This window comes from Pholcus phalangioides, unplaced genomic scaffold, assembly GCF_987345545.1.
Source record: "Pholcus phalangioides strain wild (caught in Gottingen) unplaced genomic scaffold, Ppha-v1.0 ptg000017l_1, whole genome shotgun sequence".
NCBI lineage: Eukaryota > Metazoa > Arthropoda > Arachnida > Araneae > Pholcidae > Pholcus > Pholcus phalangioides.
Genome location: NW_028301610.1, coordinates 39547019 through 39565966, shown reverse-complemented (window position 1 = coordinate 39565966; position 18948 = coordinate 39547019). Strand labels below are relative to the sequence as shown.

Here is an 18948-nt window from a genome sequence, read left to right as displayed (position 1 = left end):
TAAAAAAAAGGTATAGAAATCAATAAATTCAATCACTAAAATCTCAGTGAATTTTCATTCAGTCGTTACCGGGTAAAATTCCTTACGGTATAATATAGAATGTCGTTGGTGCTGAATGAACATGACAGCTAAAAGGCTAATTCGATATCGTAATTATTCACATGATTCGCCCATTCGAGTTATTTTCATATCTTTTCGCATGTCACGTTTCATGTTTGGAAATTTATTTTGCTTTACGATATGTTAATGTGTGTCCTCTATTCAGCAAAGGAAGAACAAAAATTCTCGAAATGAATTAGAAACCAAACTTTTTAAAAAAAGAAAAAAAATTTAATTTTTTTTAAATACTTTTCATGAATAAATAACAAAATACAAAGTAAAATACAAATTTGTAGAACAGACAGTGTATTTTTTTTTTATAAATATATTAACATCGTTTTTTATACACTTCAAATGCCGTTTTTACGACTTTACTCTCATTTCAACAGATATATCAAATAAATAAGACTGAACATTTTCGGCTAGACTTTCATCTGAGGTTTCGAATACCGATTGGACTGGCTTTGATACACCTGTAAAGAGCAATAGCAATAACTTAAGTCTATATTCAATCAGACAATATAGATTACAGAGGAAAAAAAATTGAGTTTCCAGAAATACTATATACTGCATTGTCTATCACCATTTTTTAGCTCATGGGCCCCCTTTCCACCAAATTTTCTTCTTGTGGGCCCCCTGTCTTATCCTGGGCCTCCTATCCACAACCAAGAGCGAAATCTTTTCTACTTACCGAATTGAATTCAATCAATACTAAATTTATGGCGAAGAAATATTTTATAAATAAGATCGATCACTGGGACCCTGGGGCATTCACGGATCCAGAAGGTGGGTGATCATTCTTCCCAAATAACGGAATTATATGGGAAAATAGGTAAGTGCAAAATACGGAACTAACCAACATACCTACACAATAAATCGAACCTTCTGACACACAACCCTTGGTCCGTGTCTACCCTGGGCTAGAGCTCAGTGAGCTTCCTTCTTGTGAGGGTTTTATGCATGGCTTTCTCAACAGTATGAGTCCCCGATAAAAGTGACGTTCTGGGAGCCCATAATTAGCTGTAAATAACACCTCTTACATACCAGATTGCATCGTGTAGGTTCTCTTTTCAGCAGGGCAAGCATGCATTACGCCTCCCTCGTGTAATTTTGAATAATTTTAGAAAAAGAGCTTAGGTCCTTCTTAGGTCTAGCGTCCGGGACACCAGATCCACCCGTACCCTTCACTTTGTTAGTGGAGGTGGGGGGGGGGACGTTCTGTGAAAACCCTAGACCAGAGGGTTCGATGTCTGAATTTTAGTTGTCTTGGACAAAATTTTAAGCTATTTGCTTTGTTAAGAACGTTAATGTCAAAACATAATCAAAGTGTTTTCATCCCATTTTGCGGCACCTAAAATTTAGCGGCCCTATGCGGCCGCACCATTCGTACCCGCCCAAATCTGGCCCTTCCCATGGATTAAAATGGCTTTTTTTTCTATGGACAGCTCTATTGGATTTTGAAAGTAGTCACATTTTCCCCCCACCATATTTTATTTGAAAGCTTTAATTCTCCTCACCGTTCTCTGTGGCCCCCTTCACCACTTGTCGTGGCTCCACTTTAATCTGATTTTCACCCGTAGCCTCTTTACAATATCCCAGGACCACGAAGGGGGCTATATGACCCCAAGTTGAAAACCACTGCTATACTGTACTTACTTTCTAGAAGTTTTCTTTAGTGGTAACCATATCCATAAACAGGTGAGTAGCTGTATCCTTGTTGGCTTCCACCCTGAGTGTATCCGTATTTGTCGAAGACTGACTTGTCGTAGCCTTGTTTGCTCTGGCCGTAACCTGAAGCGGTGCTGTGAGCTCCGTGTTTGGCTTGATCCTGGACGGAATGGGAAGCGGCATCATGGTGTCCCTGTTTGCTGGCAGCAGCCTGGCTGGATTGGACGGCAACGTTTTCGGCGTTTATGTCATGATGTCCAGAAGCCTTGTCGAAGGAGTAAGACTTCTCGTATCCACTTCCCTGGTTCCTGGAGTAAGATCCAGTATTGCGGTATACTCCGTGCTGAACAGCTTTGTCAGCGTGAGATCCGTGGCTACCGTATCCTCCTGTTAGAGAGTTGAATACCATTATGAATTAATTAAATGCAAAAACACTAATTATAATAACAGTAGAAATCCGATATACATATAATAAGTACGGCTTAATAACGAGAATCTCGCTATAACGAGTGATTTGCAAGTGATTGTCAAATAGCCAATGTTAAAGATACAAAAAATATTCGGTTGTTAAAGATACAAAAAATATTCGGTTATAGCGAGTTCAAAATGAAGAAGCATTCACTACAACGTCAAAAAAATTGTCAAAAATGTCAGTATTTCCTTCTCTGTCTTCAAGAATTGAACATGAGGACTCATATCATAGAACATGCTTCTCAAAAAAATTAATCTGACGTACTTCCAACAAAAAATGGACACAGAAAAGTGAAATTTTTTAAACCTTTACTCTTTTAATAATCGGGCTTTCCTACTATACACATGGGTTATGGGATGATTTTATTCGACTTCTATCTCTGCTAGTGACTAGGAGTGCGAACATACGGCTGGTTCCTGATTCCCCAAGTCGGCGCCGTTAATGATTGGTTAAAGAACTCTAAATTCAGGTTTTTAACCAATCCGTAACAGCGCCGACTCACAGAATCGAAAACCAGTGTGCACTATGTTCGTACCCCAAGAGAATAGAATTTACAGTTCAAAATCGTTTCCGACTGACTGAACAAATCGTGCCGAAAAAACTTTCCGATTAGCAGCAAAGTGTTTACGAATCCATATAGCCATGGAAGTGAGCAATAATATAATATTTAAGAATTTTAATTTCTCAGTCGACTAAATCAATTTGATAATTAGAAATTTTATGCAAAAATGTGTGTGTGTCTTAGAGAATCACCAACTGGGGGACCAAAAACAATAAATTTCATTACTACAGTTCTGAACATTCAGAACGAAATGATCAAAAACGCTTTAATGCAGGTAAAGCAGCAATTTTCTACAATTTTATACCCTGACAGAGCAAAAATTGGAAATACGCTTATAACGAGAAGCCCGCTTTAAAAAGAATTTTCCTCGTGATTTTGAACTGGTGCCGCAAAAGACTTTTACTGTACTTGTTCTTTTTTAAGAGTTTGAGATGACTTTCGTCAGTCGAACTAGAAAATATAAATTTTATGTGTGAAAAAAAACTTACCGGTATTGTGAGCAGCGTGTCCAGTGTAACCTCTGGCTCCATGGGCTGCCTTGGCCGCTTGCTGACCGTAAGCATTAGCGCTGTGGCCATTGGCTTGCTGTCCGTAAGCACCGTGTTTCTCGGCTCCAGATGCAACGTGAGTGGCTGCGGGTACTGGTGCGGGAGCGGCGTAGTATTGGACTGGAGGCTGTTCGTGGACTACGTAGGTGGTCTGCGGTACAGCTTCATAATGTGCTGGAGCGGCGTAATGTGCAGGTGCTGGGGCATAGTGAGCTGGGGCTGGTTGAGGAGCGTGTTGTGGTGGATAGTGGTATTGGACCGCACCGTATTGTGGGCCTGGGTATGAAGCAGAAGTACAAGCCAACAAGGCGAATGCCAAAACAGACAAAAGCTATAAACAAAAAGAAAAAGGTTTCTATTATTTCCACATCAAAGAAATTGGTATAGAGAAAAAGACAAGCTAGAGACAATTACATATGCTAAAATCTGTGACGTAATTTTTAGTGTTGCAATGTGAAAAACTATACACTAGATTGAGATTAGCAAGAACTTATTTATTCCACATAATGGAATTCTTTGTTATTCACAGCAATATGCCATTCTTTAGATCGACGGTTCTCAACATTTTTTTGACTCGCGGAGCCCTTTTCATTGTATAGTTTCTATGGCGGAGCGCTCGTGGGCTTCTTTTTTCATTTATCAATCTTACTGATTTATTTTATTTTCCTCGAGCTGTCGCGGAGCCCCTGGTAAGTGCACACGGAGCACCGGTTGAGAACCGCTGCTTTAGACTTTGATCAATGCTAACCGCACTTCTGGAGTATTTAGGTACTATGGCGCTATCCATATTTGTTATCTGCTTCTTTTCTATGTTATTTTTATTTTTTCAGCCTTGGCCTTCCTCGTTGGGCCTATCTATTATTGCCGTAGAGGTTTTTAGCATGATACCAAAGCAGTGTCATCTTAACGCCCCCCCCTCCTTCCGGCATGACCGGGGGGGGGGTCTTGGAGAAACAAGATCTGATTAAAAATTTCAAGAATAAGCACTCAAATTGGTAGACAGGCATTTCTAGCCAGGTAGGGGCCTCAGAAAAATAACTTTACCCTGTGGCAAATCATGCTCTAAAGTAGTTAAGGGTTGGTAATTGATTTAAAAAAATATTCAGAGCTTTTTAGAGATGATGGGAATAGTTTAAGCACTACAATATTTTGAGCAAAAACTGAAAATTTAATACTAAAGACATAAAATGATATATATCTTGCATTCAATACTTCAATGTAATCAGTGAAAACGATTCGATTATTTACTGTTCGTGTCGCCAAGATGTTTAGAATTGCACTAAATTGAAGTACGTACGTAAATAAAAGATTTACTCTAGAAGTAAATTGCAAATACGTAACAAACTTGTTATTTAAGAAGTTAAAGATAGAGTTTTTTTAACATTGAAAAAAAGAAACTAGAATTTGTTCACTATCATCATGGCGGAAAACTTCAAAAGTTGCATATTTGTATACAAAGTAGCACATAACGTACGTATGTGTATCTAAATATTTTGTGTCTGCGTTGTCTATGATACGGAACACTTCGCGATAAGTTAACTCTCGAGAAGTAACTTAAGCATTAATCTAAGCTTTGGAGTGACTTAGCCTTACCTTTTGATACAGGCTATCCTAAGAAATTAGAAACTTAACAATGTCTAGGACGGATCTGTCTGAAACACTACATACTTACTGGAAATTTATTAGGAGTTATTCCACTAAAATGTTGATATTAAAACGAAAAGGTATTAGACAAAAATTTCTTACTTGGTATTCCATGGCTTCCGTTATTCCTTATTTTTGCTGCAAATGTTATGCTCAAAATGAGAATGGAGAACTAGTGTGTGGTAGCTGGTACCATTCCCCAGTTTATATACTGATTTCAATCGACTTTGCGCGAGGCTTGTTAACATTGGTATCAGTTTGCATCAAGGTTATTGGGTCCTTCAACCCTTTTGTATACGCCCAATGATTTGATCGTCCAAAGATTTGTTAGTTTTCTTAGTAATTAGGTTAAGGTAACCTTGGAAGAGGAGAAAACAACCACGAAATGGCTTTTTTGGGTGAGTATCCCGTCCATGCCTTCTTCGCAGAAGGAGAAAGTCTTGATGAATATAAGTATCGCGCGAAATAAGGGAGAGGTAAAAGAGAATAAGAATAATAATAAAACCGGAACAGTAGCTTCACCGCACGCCATAAGCACGTACGCTGTCACTATAACATTTTGTATGACCAGCCAACTAGTAAAAAAAAAGATTAATCGTCTCGATCATACCACTAGGTCACGGCCTATTATCGACTATTGTGACAGACCACACCATACCACGGACCCCAAAAAATACAGGAAACCAGTGGGTGATAATGGTCATTTTTACACGTATGAAGTCGAAAAAATGGTGTAATAATTATTGATTTTTAGATCACATTGTGAAGGGGTACTTCAAAAACCAGCAAATTATACTTCATTAAATGTATTCTTCGTTCTAATAAAATTTAATAGTATTTCAAAGAAAGAATTGTAATGACAAGAAACGGTAGAATACGCACATAAGTATTTTATAGCATCGAGGAAACCATAAATTTGCATTTCTTATGAATGAAAACTTTGTTACTCCTACTGTAAAATATCAGTAATTACTTCTATTGTATTTTGACCACTAGTATTTCAGCAAAAAAAAAGTAGTATCTTATTTACAACATTTATATTAGTTGATTACAACCAATTATATTAGTTGAGTTCAAACTCTTTTCATGCTTCAAGTGAACTTCTGCAAATGCGTATGTGATTTTCGTATCCTTCTTTACACAAAGCGTTTCATAAAGTATCCGAAATTCTATGGCTGATTCAAAAATTGAGAAAACTGATCAAAAGAAAGAGAATTATTCAGATAATGATAATGATTCTGTGTGTGAAATCCCACATAATTGCGAGAAATACAAAAATTTAAATTTTTGTACTGCCTATAATAAAATAATGCCAATATATGGGCAGAATTTACGTATCTCTTGATTGTATTGAGAGAAATTTACCCCGTAAAATCGTGTTAAAAATTTGTCGAGATAGATATGATTGAAATTGTCGGTTTTAGCCGAATTTTTACATGTTAAACTAACTGTTTCAAATATTTTATAGAATTCAAAAAGACGTGAAAAGTGCCGAAAATCAAGAATTTTCATCACCGATATTTCAGTTAATTTCCCTCACCGGGTAAATATTTTTTAGTACAATCAAGAGATGCGCAAATCTCACACCAACTGGCATTTTTATAAGACCGTATAAGAATATTTCCCTCAATTATTATTGTACGGAAGTGCCACTATCACAGTTGAATTTCTCTCTTTTCACTAATCATATATTTTTCGCTTTTCTCCAATTTTAAAATCAAACGCGGAATAGTAATTATTAATATCCGTAGTTCTTTCATTTTCCATTTTTCTCCCAATTTTTTCCGAACATGGAATTTTTTTTCTTTCGGACACTCCTCGTGAAACACCGCATAATACAACTAACGCTCTGAACTTTTTATCAACCCTTTAATTGGCAAGCATAGTATAAATATCCATAAATATAAATATCCAGGAGAGAAAAATTTTGAGGGGTTATATCTGTGGTACTGGGATACTTCAAGGGGGCCACGGAAGAAAATGGAGAAAGGGGCCATGACAGGTGGTTTGGAGAGCTGAGAACAAAAATTAAGGTGTGAAGAAATAAAGATTTTATATTAGTGACTAATACTTATACAGTGAGAGAGAGAATCCAACAAAACCACCCATAAAATCAGGGCCTTCTTTAGGGCATGGACCCACCCAGGCCTCACCGCCTACATTTTGCAACAAGTTCCCTAAGATGGGGTTTTTCTCAAGTCCCCGGCTAAATTTTTCAGACCCCCTTCCCTATATGAAATTTATTGTATGAAAAAAAATGATGAAAACCATATTAGGCCCCGGGCTGTAGCTCTGTCAGTCCCACTCTTGTGAGGGGCGTCATGCCCATAAGTGACCCCACCTTATGATATTTTGTATAGTACAATTAATTTTGAAAATAAGTAGAAAATATGTAGGCTGTTTATTTCCAGCTAAAGTATGGGACTACCATAGCATCACTTTGCCCAAGGAGGGGGGCCCCATGATATTGAGACGGTCCTGATAGAACTCGGACTAGCGGGAAGATCAATAAATTCTAGGCTAGTGTCTAGGCTAGTCTGGAGGCCAATTTTCTTTGCAAAATTTTCGTTCAGTATAAATTCACTGAAAAAAATCATTTCAATACGTATAAAGTGTCTTGCTTCTAAATGAGAGTTGAAACTCTGGGTAAGACAGGGGAGCCACGAGAAAAAAATATGGTTCAAAGGGGGCCACGGGCAAAAAAAGGTTAAGAAACACTGGGTTATATTAAGCAAATGAGGGGTGTCCTGAATGTCATTTTACATGACCAAAAAAACTTCAGTGTCAATATTTAAAAAAATACGGGGCGTTGAATTTTTTTTAAGCAACACACTGTATTTATATGATTTACATGGATTTGAATAATACAAAAAGTTCCATTTATCGCTTGTCAATTTACTTTTCTATCATTGTTGAAGAATTCGGAGCGATATCTCTCCTCTACACATGGTATTTCACTCCACATGCAAAGGTTCAAAAATCGTTTTTGCTTTTCTTGTCAAGAAATAGGAGACATGCGTACCTTTGAGCCATTCTGCTGGTAATTATAGAAATTTCATGAACAGCTCACAAGTAAAAATCTAATGCTTAGCAGTTGCTAAGAAGCATCAATGCCGAAACAAACTCAAAATATAAAATGTGTCTACTTGAAAAGTATGAGAAACTCATGTTGTGCTTGATAGCAACATTGCCAGATAAAGGGTTAATATACCGAATTTCTGGCTATCAGTTATTATTTTTGGATGGCCCATCACGTAGTCCAAAGATAGTGTTTTCAAACTCTTTTATCCCGCAACACAATTAAAACAAGCTGTCATTATTTTAATTTTTCAATAGTACACTTTTTCAACCTCCATGATATACCAAAGTGCCATGCCACATCAGTAGAAATTCTCTGGCAAAGCATACCATGAGGCACATTTATGGTTTTGCCGCCCTTCTCCCATTATAGTCTAATTTTCTTTCCTACGCTTTCCTTGAATTCGCCACCCTTTGTTATGACCGATTTGGCCTCCCCTCCCCCACTCCTGCAAGTACACCTAAGTTACTTTTTTGATCACGCTCATAGTCACACATTCTCTAAGTCATTCTTTTAGTCATTCACTGTCATGGTTCCTTGCTTAATATAGATCACTCTTGTTCATTTACACTTTTACACATGTTCTGTGTGTCAGTATTTTGGACATTCACATGCTTGCGCACACTTTTGATCATTTATACTTTTACACATGCTCTGTGCCATTGTTTTGGACATTCACATGCTTTCACGCTCTTTTGGTCATTCATATGCTTTCACACTCTTTTGGTCATTCATATGTTTTCACACTCTCTTGGTAACTCTTTTGATCATTTGCATTTTTACACATACTCTGTGCCATTTTTTTAGATATTCGCATACTTTCACACTGTCTAAGTCACTCTTTTGGTCATTCACATGCTTTCACAATCTCTCTAGGTCACGTTTTTAATCATTTACACTTTTACACATGCTCTATGTCATTTTTTTTGGACATTCGCATGCTTTCGCGCAATCTAAGTCACTCTTTTGCTCACTCACGTGCTTGCAAACTCTTTGGGTCACTCTTTTGCTCACTCACGTGCTTGCAAACACTTTGGGTCACTCTTTTACTCACTCATGTGCTTGCAAGTTCTTTAGATCACTCTTTCTGTCTGGGCAGAGGAAGATTAATCGAGATTTATACAAAAATTTTGTCGTTCTCCTCCCATTCTACTAATTTTCTTGGCCATTCATTTCCTCAAATTTGCAATTTGCCACTTCTCTGAACTCGCCGACCTGGGGTACAGCTCGCTAAGCACCCCCCCCCCCCCGTAAATATGTCACAGTGCATACCACAAGTCGGAAACCCCACAACGTGAATAGTTATTCCTAAAGTCATGAAAATGTGTATTTGATCACTTTTCCATTCTCTCAAAAATAATTCAATTAAAAATGCAAGTAAAAACCACAGATGATTCATGCAAATTCAAACGGCATCAGACTCATTAAAACAGGACTCACGTACTTCATTTCCATAATGAGAAACGGTCAAGTTCATTGCACCCGATAATTTCAAGGGCGATCTGTCGCAAAACTATCACAAGGTCTCTCTCTCTCTCTCTCCCATTGCCTTCACGCCGTTTTAATTTACTTTAATAAGTGTCTTTATACAGAAGGAAAAAAAAAAAAAAATCAATCATCCTTCGATGAGGTTTCTCATTCAGATCCATTTCTCACCAACGTGTCCAATGAAAGTGTATGTAAATGAGATGAGATTGAGGTGTCTTGAGGAATTGCCGTCGGGGTGGGGCAACACGTGAAATAGGAAAGAGGGGATATTGATATACAACGAGAGAAAAGATCCTTCGTAATATATCTCTCTTAACACATATAAGGAATTATTATCTTTCTCTTTTACAAACAAGGCCAATAAGGTCAAATAAATGAGCGAATGAAGCAAGTGTTTAAAAAAAAAATCCGATTATACGGATCGTGTTGAGGATATTAAACATCTTCGGATATTAATTATTTTCGTATTTATTCTTAGTTGTCTCCAGAAATAATCTGTATAAAAAAAAAAAATGGCGTTGTGAAATTTCACTGTCCCGTTTTTTTATGATGGTGATAAATCTTTTCCGTCAGGTTTTTTTTCGCCTTCACCGGTTTATTAATGTTAATGTCGAGGAGAAAAATGTCCGATGTAAAATGCTCTAGTTCTATTTTTATGTGTAGGGTTTTGTTTTTTCTGTCGCCATTGAATACATTACAGGGCTTTTTACATTTAATTTGATCACTTCCAAATTATTCGATATAGTATTTTTATTTACTGGGTGTTCTGTTAATGGACCGACAAATTCGGAGGGTTGTTGTTGGCAGGCATCAAGAGGAACAAAAATTGCAATGGAACGTGGTGTCGCGAAACACGTTGAGAGGGTGAAAACCGTGGGAAAAGGATGCCGGTTCCGACGACAAAAAGTGCAATAGTAACTGCGAAAAGATTTATTTGATTGATTACAGTCGAATCCCGTTTTAACGAATACCGTTATAGCGAAAATCTCGTTTTAACGAACACTTTTCCAATCCCCCGGATAAGTTTACGTAGGGGACAATGCAAAAACCCGGAATTCCTTTATAACAAATTTTCGTTATAACAAAGTGATTTCTCTGGTCTCTTGGAGTTCGTTACAACGGGATTCGACTGCATTACAAGAGTTGTTGGAAGTGGCGGCCGCTGACGTCATTGCAAAGTCTACAACGACTTAAAAACGATTCCCGGGCGCGCTCAAAGATACCAGGTATGCTTTTGATGTCGTCCGCAGCGCGTGATCCTACCCCAGCGCATGCGTTTCGCGACGCTGATTACGTCAGATATGGTGAGCGAACCCACGAAAGCATTCAGCGATCAACTGACATCCACCTTTGGTCTCCTCTGGACTTAGAGCCTGCATGCGTTTTCCGCGATTTCACCCTCTCGACGTGGTTTGCGACACCATGTTCCATTGCAATTTTCGTTCCTCTTGATGCCTACTAACAACCCTCTGAGTTTGTCGGTCCATTAACAGAACACCCCGTATACACAATTGGTAATTATTTGAACAAAAAAAAAAGGAATACAGGATTGAGTTTATGCAAGAGGGAAATAGAACCTATGCCTGGGTCGCCATCGGGGGGAACCCTATGCATGGTTCGAAGAGAGTACGTGTTTCTGAACGGTGGCTATGCCTAATTGCATTAAAAATGCCAACCCTTGACCACTGGTTTCTCAAAAACATGTTTGGACGAAGAGTAAAAATATAATTGAAGAAATATACAATATTTGAAAATATACAGAGCTTCAGGTTGGAAGCAAAATGAAAAATGAGAAAAAATATATACAAAATTACGAAAAATACAGAAATTACATGGAATTTTATAAAAAAATCACAAAAAATAAATTAAAGCATTGAAAATGTAGTCAAAAATAACTGGGTATACCTTAAGAAGGGGTTTGTTGTTTTGAATGTGTCGTGGAAGAAGGCAGTGGGTTATGCTGTTACCAGATCAGTACTCAATCTTAATAAGAATTCCTCAATCTCAATCATAAGTAAGTAATTACGCGTTGTTTATGTGATTAATTCGTCAAATTAATGAAATCACACATACATCGATTAATAGGTATCGATTTATTTGTGTTTAGTTTGGGATATTAACGAGCTCGAAGTTTTTATTGAGTAACAAAGATGAAATAATTGTGCAAGGACTCCCGGAAGAGTCCAAAAATGATTGGTGTTGCTTGCTGCGTCCCCCTAACATTTGGTTTCTATATATGGGGTGACCATATGTCCCGCTTTCAACAAAAATTTCTCGTCTTTTGGAGCTTTTCGTCAAATTGTGCGTCTACCGAACTGGAGTTTTTCTTCTTCCGGCTAATTTCCGGCTAATTTTTTTTATTGTAGGAATGATAGACAATTTTACATGTTCTTCTTCCATGAGTTACGTCATTTCTGAGGATTTCCCTCGCAACCAATAAGTTCTTCCAAGATTTTTTCACCATTCCTTCCTCCGATATCTCAGAGGTTCCAAAGAAAATCAAAGTTCTCCGTCTGTATGATTTATTCATGCCCCACACCCATATCATACAGCAAGGCCCCTATGCTGGGATCTTAGGTGAGCCACAGGCTAGACTTTTCACGGGTGAGTTTATGCAAATTAACAACCTCTGAACCCCGACCAAAGCCGTATCTTTGCTACCAGAGGCGTCGGGAGCGTTTTGAACCTGTGGGTTTGTTGTTTTTTTTTATCTTGTTCTTAATAAGGAAATATTATAGGAAATTTTGATTTTTTTCTGTGAATCAATTCTGCGGGTAGAGGGGGGGGGGTGCTCGGACACATGCCACAAATACCCACAGAACCTTCGGCTCCGACGTCCCTTGCTAAATCCATGACCTGCAGACCAAATGTGGCCCGACACCTCAAACCTAATTTTGTAAAAATTAACTAAGCAGGACATTTAGAGATCGCTTAAGTGATCCGTGGCACGATTCCAGAGCATTTAAGCAGACAGTGGTGCATTCATAGATCACTTAAGTGACCCGCGACACAGTTTCAGCACACTTAAGCCGTCCGTGGCACATTTAGAGATTCCTTGAGTGACACGAGGCAGTTTTAGGGCACTTAAGCGGCCGTTAGTGCAGTTCTACATCACTCAAGTTATTCGCGGCACATTTCCAGATTGCGTAAGTGATCCGCGGCATACGGATAATTCAAGTGGCGCATAGTTCTAGTGCACTTAAGCGGCCCGTGACACATTTCCAGATCACTTGAATGATCCGCGGAACATTTAGAGATCACCAAAGTGGCTCTATAGAGGATTTATCACAACAATAAATAGGGAGAATGTTAGTTCAGATGCCCGCAAACTAGCGAAAGGTTTATCTCGTTTTTGGTGCACCGAATAAAATACCATTATGACCATTTCATATTTCATATTTTTGCGGGTGGTTGATGACGTAAGCATCATTAAACCCCCCCCCCTCCCTTTGTCGATGCTGACGTAATACTTGAATGACCCCTAATAGGCCGACGGCCTTAATACAATTAGTAAAAATATAATATAATCTACTGCGTACAGCGCCACCTGTCGACAGCATCTGTAACTAATTTTGAAACTTCTGTATCAGATTGTTACGGTTTTCAAAATAAACCCATACATGTACAACTTTTTTTAAATTCTTCTGTCGGCCAACCGTTTCCGAATTATTTCATTTTCAAAAATCAAGGAGTCCTTTATGGGACACCTTGTATGTATATGTTATAGATTTTAAAAAAAATCGAAATTCAAAATCCCTTTGAACTCAAAGAAAAATTTATAGACTGAACCAAACCAAACAACATTAGAACAACCACGATCGGCTGCGAGTCGTGGCTGATTCGTGTAACCCAGCTTCATTGGGAGGTGGAACTGGCGGATGACTTGAGGTCATGGTATCCTTGCCGCTCCTCGTGGAGGACGTCCACACCAAGCTAGGAGTCAAGATGAATTCTTCTGGGGCGCTTGATGGGTCAAGGTAAGAAGTTATTACAGGGCTTTACAGTAACCATCCAGAGCGAAGGGGGATTTACAGACCAAGTGTTCCTCAACGAGCAGTAATGGGACATCGTTCGTGACAGGATACCGAGGGCAAGGGTGCCAGATGAGTCAGACCCAGTTCCTTTTGTACAAATTCATCATTTGATCGTTAGTTTTAAAGAGTCTCCTGCCTTTTAACAGTCAAAAAATATGCTGTAGTAGAGAAATATTAAGAATATTATTTATATAACACACACCCCAATTGATTTTTTTATTTAAAAATTTTTACACACATATTTTCAATTGTATATGCTATGCCGAGACAATGTTTTACTTACCTCTTTATATTAACACACGCTTCCTTTTTTCCCTAGCACTTATTGCTCAGCGAATTTTCAAACATGAAAAAAATGTATTATTAACATCTTACGAGCATGATAAAATAGCATTACATCCATGTAATTGAGCAAAAATTAATTCAAAAGTTCAAAAACTGATAGAAATTTCACTAACTGAATCTTATTTAAAATTCAAATTTTTAAAAATTAAAGATATATATATATATTTTAATTAATCAAGCATTTATGAATTGATCTCAAATACAGTATGAGTGTAATTTGTTGTGCTGTCTAGCACATAGAAATGCTTTAGCAAACGTTAGCCTGAATGAAAATTTTTTTAAACGTAGAGAACTAACTTTGAAAAAGCTAGAGTTTTTTTCCCTTAGGCCGGTATTACACTATAAAAGTTTGATAAAATCCCTTTTATAAAACTTGAAAAATCTAACCAATAAGGTTATTGGTTACATTCTAGAAAATGCAACCGTTGACGTTATTGGCTGCATTTTTCAAGTTTTATAAAAGGACTTTTATCAAACTTTTATAGTTTAATACCGGCTTTAGAAAAAAATTTTCCCCCATAATGGTGAGAATACAGTGATATCTCGGCTAACGAACGCCTCGGGATGCGAATTTTTCGGCTAACCAAGATTTGTGTGTTCGTGATTTTTCTGCTCTCTCTTCCTGAAAGTTTTCTAACTATTTCATGTGAAATGAAAAATTCAACTAATAGATAATGCATTGAAACACAAATAGCCTACCGTAGGTACCGGAACCTAGGGGTTGAGGTCAGTTGATCCTCCCCACAATAAATTTTGTAAGGGGGCTGACCACCCAATAATTTCTGAAAACGATGCAATGCATCCTACTCCTCCTGCGTACGTACTCGAGTGCGGTAAATACGGGACGATCAGAAACTTTCAGCCTCTCCAATGTTTTCTTCATGTCGGTGCCTCTGGAGCCTACGTTTTCAGAGCAGGCGCGCAAGATTCCTAGCATCAAACTGAACAGGCTGAACATTCTAGGGCAGGGGCAATAGTTCTCACACAATCTGGGACCATATGGCCCCTTTGCAGTCCTCGGATATTCTAAGGGGGCCATAAGTCAAAATCAGATGAACTGGGAGCCACGACAAGTGGTGAAGGGGCCACAGAGAGCTGTCAAGAAATAAAGCTTTTTTAAGTGACATGATAAAAAAACATGACAACTTTCAGAATCTAGCAGAGCTGTCAATATAACCAGGGACATATTAACCAATGGGTACATGTGGACATCACCTGGGGCTTTATATCTATAAGGGGCCGTTCAAGTATTACGTCAGCAATTTTTCAGCCATTTTTGACCCCACCTCCTGGTGGTACCAAAAACTGTACGCGGGATGGGGGACATGGGGGGGGGGGGCTCTTGCTCTCCCTAAACGATCAGAAAATCCTTTTTTTATGCAAAAAATATTTTTTTTTTAATCAAAAAATTACGGAAGAAAATACCTTTATAGTTATTATAATCAATTTCTGTTCATTTCAATGCTATTCGAAAGCTAAGAACTCAAAATTTCCTTTTAAGAAATTCATTGTGGCCCACCCTCTAAGCCATATGATGATAAATCCTTGGCCCGTGGACCAAATGTGGCCCAGGGGGTTATCTGATGTGGCCTGCCCCCTCAATCCCAATTTTGTAAAAATGAACTAAGCGCCACATTTACTGATCGTTTAGGTGACCCATGCCACAATTCCAGAACATTCAGGCGGCCCGCGGCACACTCCCAGATCACTTAAGTGATCCGCGGCATAATTACAGATCACTTGAATGATGCGTGGCACAGTTCGAGAGTACTTAGGCGGCCCAAACACATTTCTAGATCACTTGAAGGATCCTCGAAACATTTAGAGATCACTAAAGTGGCTCTCTAGGAGACTTATAAATAGGGAGATTGTTAGTTCAGGTGCCCACAAACACCACAGTTCAGGATGCCATTAAGAATATTTCATATTTTCGTAAATGGTGGTTGATGACGTAAGCATCATCCAAAACCCCTCCCCCTTGTCATCAAAAGTCAGCAAATCGGAAACCCCCTTCCCATCGATGCTGACGTAATACTTGAATGACCCCTAATGGAAAGTGGAAAGAAGGGGGGGGGCTGCATGATGAGATCCGGGGTACTATGTTTTGTAGATGTAAAGCTGTGGGTTCCAGCTGAGTTTGCCCGGGAACCCATGATGATATCGAGACGGCCATGCATAAAACACCCACAAGAAGGAAGCTCATAAAATTCTAGTCCGAGTAGGCGCGGACCCAGGATGATATGCCGGGGTGGGGGGGGGTCGATTTTTTGCGCAAGTTCGTTGGATCGTCCCATATTTTGCGCAAACCTATTTTTCCCATGTCATTCGGCTCTTGGGAGGGATGATCAGTTGATCACCCATCTTCCGAGATGGGTCGTATAAACCCATTCAAAGCCGAGTATTCTTGAGCTATGGGTCACGACGGAAACTTTATTCGCAGTCTTTTCAAAATGAATCGTAAAGTTGAAAATCTACTTTCAGAGCCAAAGATTCTCGAGCTTTTTTCTTTCTTTCAAACCGAGCACAACTCAGGGCTATCACCATCTATGGGCGATAAAACAAGATTCTTGAGCTATGGGTCACGATCCAAACTTGATTCACAATAGCTTCCGAAATGGGATAGGTCGTACAAACCCTCTTGAAGCTAGGGATTCTTGAGCTATGGGTCACGACCCGAAATTGATTCGCAGTGGCATCCGAGATGGTCCGTAAAAACCCTCCTACTACAGCCGTGTATTCTGGAGCTATGGGTCACGGCGAAAATTTTATACCAAAAAATGGGTCGTAAAAAATCTACTTGGAGCCAGGGATTCTTCAGCTATGAATCACGACCCAAACTCGATTCGCAGGGGCTTCCGAGATGGGTCGTAGAAATTCATTTATAGCCAGGGATTCTTGAGCTCAGACGCGCCGACATGGAGAAAACATTGGTGGGGGGGGGGGTGCTGAAAGTTGCTGGTCGCCCCGTATATACAGAACTCAGTCGCGTACGCAGGAGAGGGAAGGTGCATTGCATTGTTTCTCAGAAATTACTGGGGGGGACTAAGCCCCCTTAAAAAATTTATTGAGGGGAGGGGGCTTGAATGGCCTCAGCCCCTAGGTTCCGGCACCTATATATATGTCTGGGCTATTAGTCAAGACACAAACTTGAGTCGTAGAGGCTTGCTAGATGAGTCTTCCGAATCCGCTTACAGCGGTTCGAAATTTTACAGCTTGTATTTATTGTGTTAATGGTTTCACTCATTTCAAATAATAAAGTCCTATGGGTCGCGAAGCTGATTTTGTTGATTTTGATTCACGGCCGAGAAAGGTTAAGAACCCCTGGTTTGGGACAACGAGTGATGTCCCGTATTTTGCTTGTTATGATCTTTTTTCGTATTTTTTAAATTAAAAAAATTAAAATTTAAAATTTAAATTTTCTGTATTTTTTACAATGCAATATGGTAACTCAGGGGCGCATTTATGGTTTTACCGCCTGTGGGCTACATGAATTTGCCGCCCTTCCCCCCTCTAGTCTAATTTTTTTCACCATTCATTGCTCAAATTCGCCTCTCTGTGCTATGGTCCACTTGTACCGCTATGTACCCGCTTGGTCTTCCCTACTTCTGCACGCATACCCGTGTCTCTAAAAGTCACTCTTTCAGTCATTCCCATGCTTGCACACTGTTTTGGTCGCTCACATTCTTGCACATTGCAGACTGTTTTGGTCGCTCACATGCTTGTACACTATTTTGGTTCCTCCCATGCTCGCGCACTCTCTAAATCATTTACATGATTACACACTGTTTTGGTCCCTCACATACTTGCACATGCCCTAGGTCACTCTTTTCGTCGCTCACTGACATGGTACTTTGCTTTATGCGTCACTTTTGATCATTTATACGTTTACACATGCTCTATGTCATTTACATGCTTGCATGAGTTCTAGATCCCTCTTTTTGTCATTCACATGTTTTCACGCTTTAGGCTACACACTGGCCTCGTCCCCTCGCTCTATAGACCATTCTTTTATTCACTCACATGGTAGCTCACACTCTAAGTCACTCTTTTCCTTACTCACGTGCATGCAAACTCTCTATGTCATTCTTTTCGGGTCTTTCACCATCTAAGGGCGATTTACTACCTAGTGTGAGTTGTGCCGGAAGTATAACTGTGTGTGTACCTAACAGTCTGAGTGTATATGTAGTGTTGTGTTTGATTTTTCAGTGCTGCCATTTGTATTTCAGAAGGGAAGTGAGTGATATGTTATGATTGAATTACATTTTTACTGTTTATAGGTCTGTTGCTCTCTGTGGCGAGACATTTTGAAGGGGAGATCGCCTTGAAGTTGGAAACCACAGAAAACCAACTTCAGCCGACCACCACTATGGCGACGGTAGGGTTCGAACCCGGGTCCTCGCGATGCGAGTCCGTCACTATGACCACCATAGTGGCTTCGCGTTACGCCTAACAAAGATTTTAGCTTACGAATGCGATTCCTGGACAAATTATCTTTATTAGCTGAGGTGTCACTGTATCTAATTTTTTCATCAAACCGAATCAATAGCGAAAGACTAACCACGCTCACAAATTCTAAATTCACAATGCTCAACTGAATACTATCAGCACTAGGAGTACTGTCTGAGAACCACGGCAGATTCGTTTAACCAGCTTCGAAGGGAACCGGAGCTGGCGGATGACTTGAGGTTGGTGTTTCCTTGTTGTTCTCTGACTACTCGTTGATCGGACGTCCATGCTAAACTCGATGTCGATATGGATACGTCGGGACAGCCTGATGTGTCCAAATCGAATACTAAGGTGGAGTGAACCGGCTGAGGGCGGAAACGTAGCAGGCAAAAGCTCCAGCATCGGACAGTAGTGGGACAACGTTTGTGAGTAGTTTGCAGTGATAAGCCCAGCTATTATAATCAGACTCAGTTCGTTTTGTTTTTAAATAATGCAAAAGTCATTATTGGTGCAAAGTTGGGGAAAAAAGCGGTAAATGCGGAAAAATGTTTAACACTGTTTTT

General features: G+C 39.3%; 1 protein-coding gene and 1 non-coding gene across 2 annotated transcripts; one reads left to right on the top strand and one right to left on the bottom strand.

The window, feature by feature from the left end:
• Window positions 1–314: 314 nt before the first annotated feature.
• LOC149073047 (uncharacterized) lies at window positions 315–5198 on the bottom strand. The gene is made up of 4 exons (XM_089246656.1): window positions 5096–5198; window positions 3290–3680; window positions 1756–2154; window positions 315–572 (listed from the first exon to the last, which is right to left on the bottom strand). The coding sequence occupies exons 1-3, from the start codon at window positions 5105–5107 to the stop codon at window positions 1772–1774; spliced, it is 786 nt and encodes a 261-aa protein (XP_089102782.1). The 5' UTR covers window positions 5108–5198; the 3' UTR covers window positions 315–572; window positions 1756–1771.
• Window positions 5199–18558: 13360 nt separating this feature from the next.
• On the top strand, window positions 18559–18862 carry LOC149073046 (signal recognition particle RNA). Its single transcript, XR_016194545.1, has one exon.
• Window positions 18863–18948: the final 86 nt, after the last annotated feature.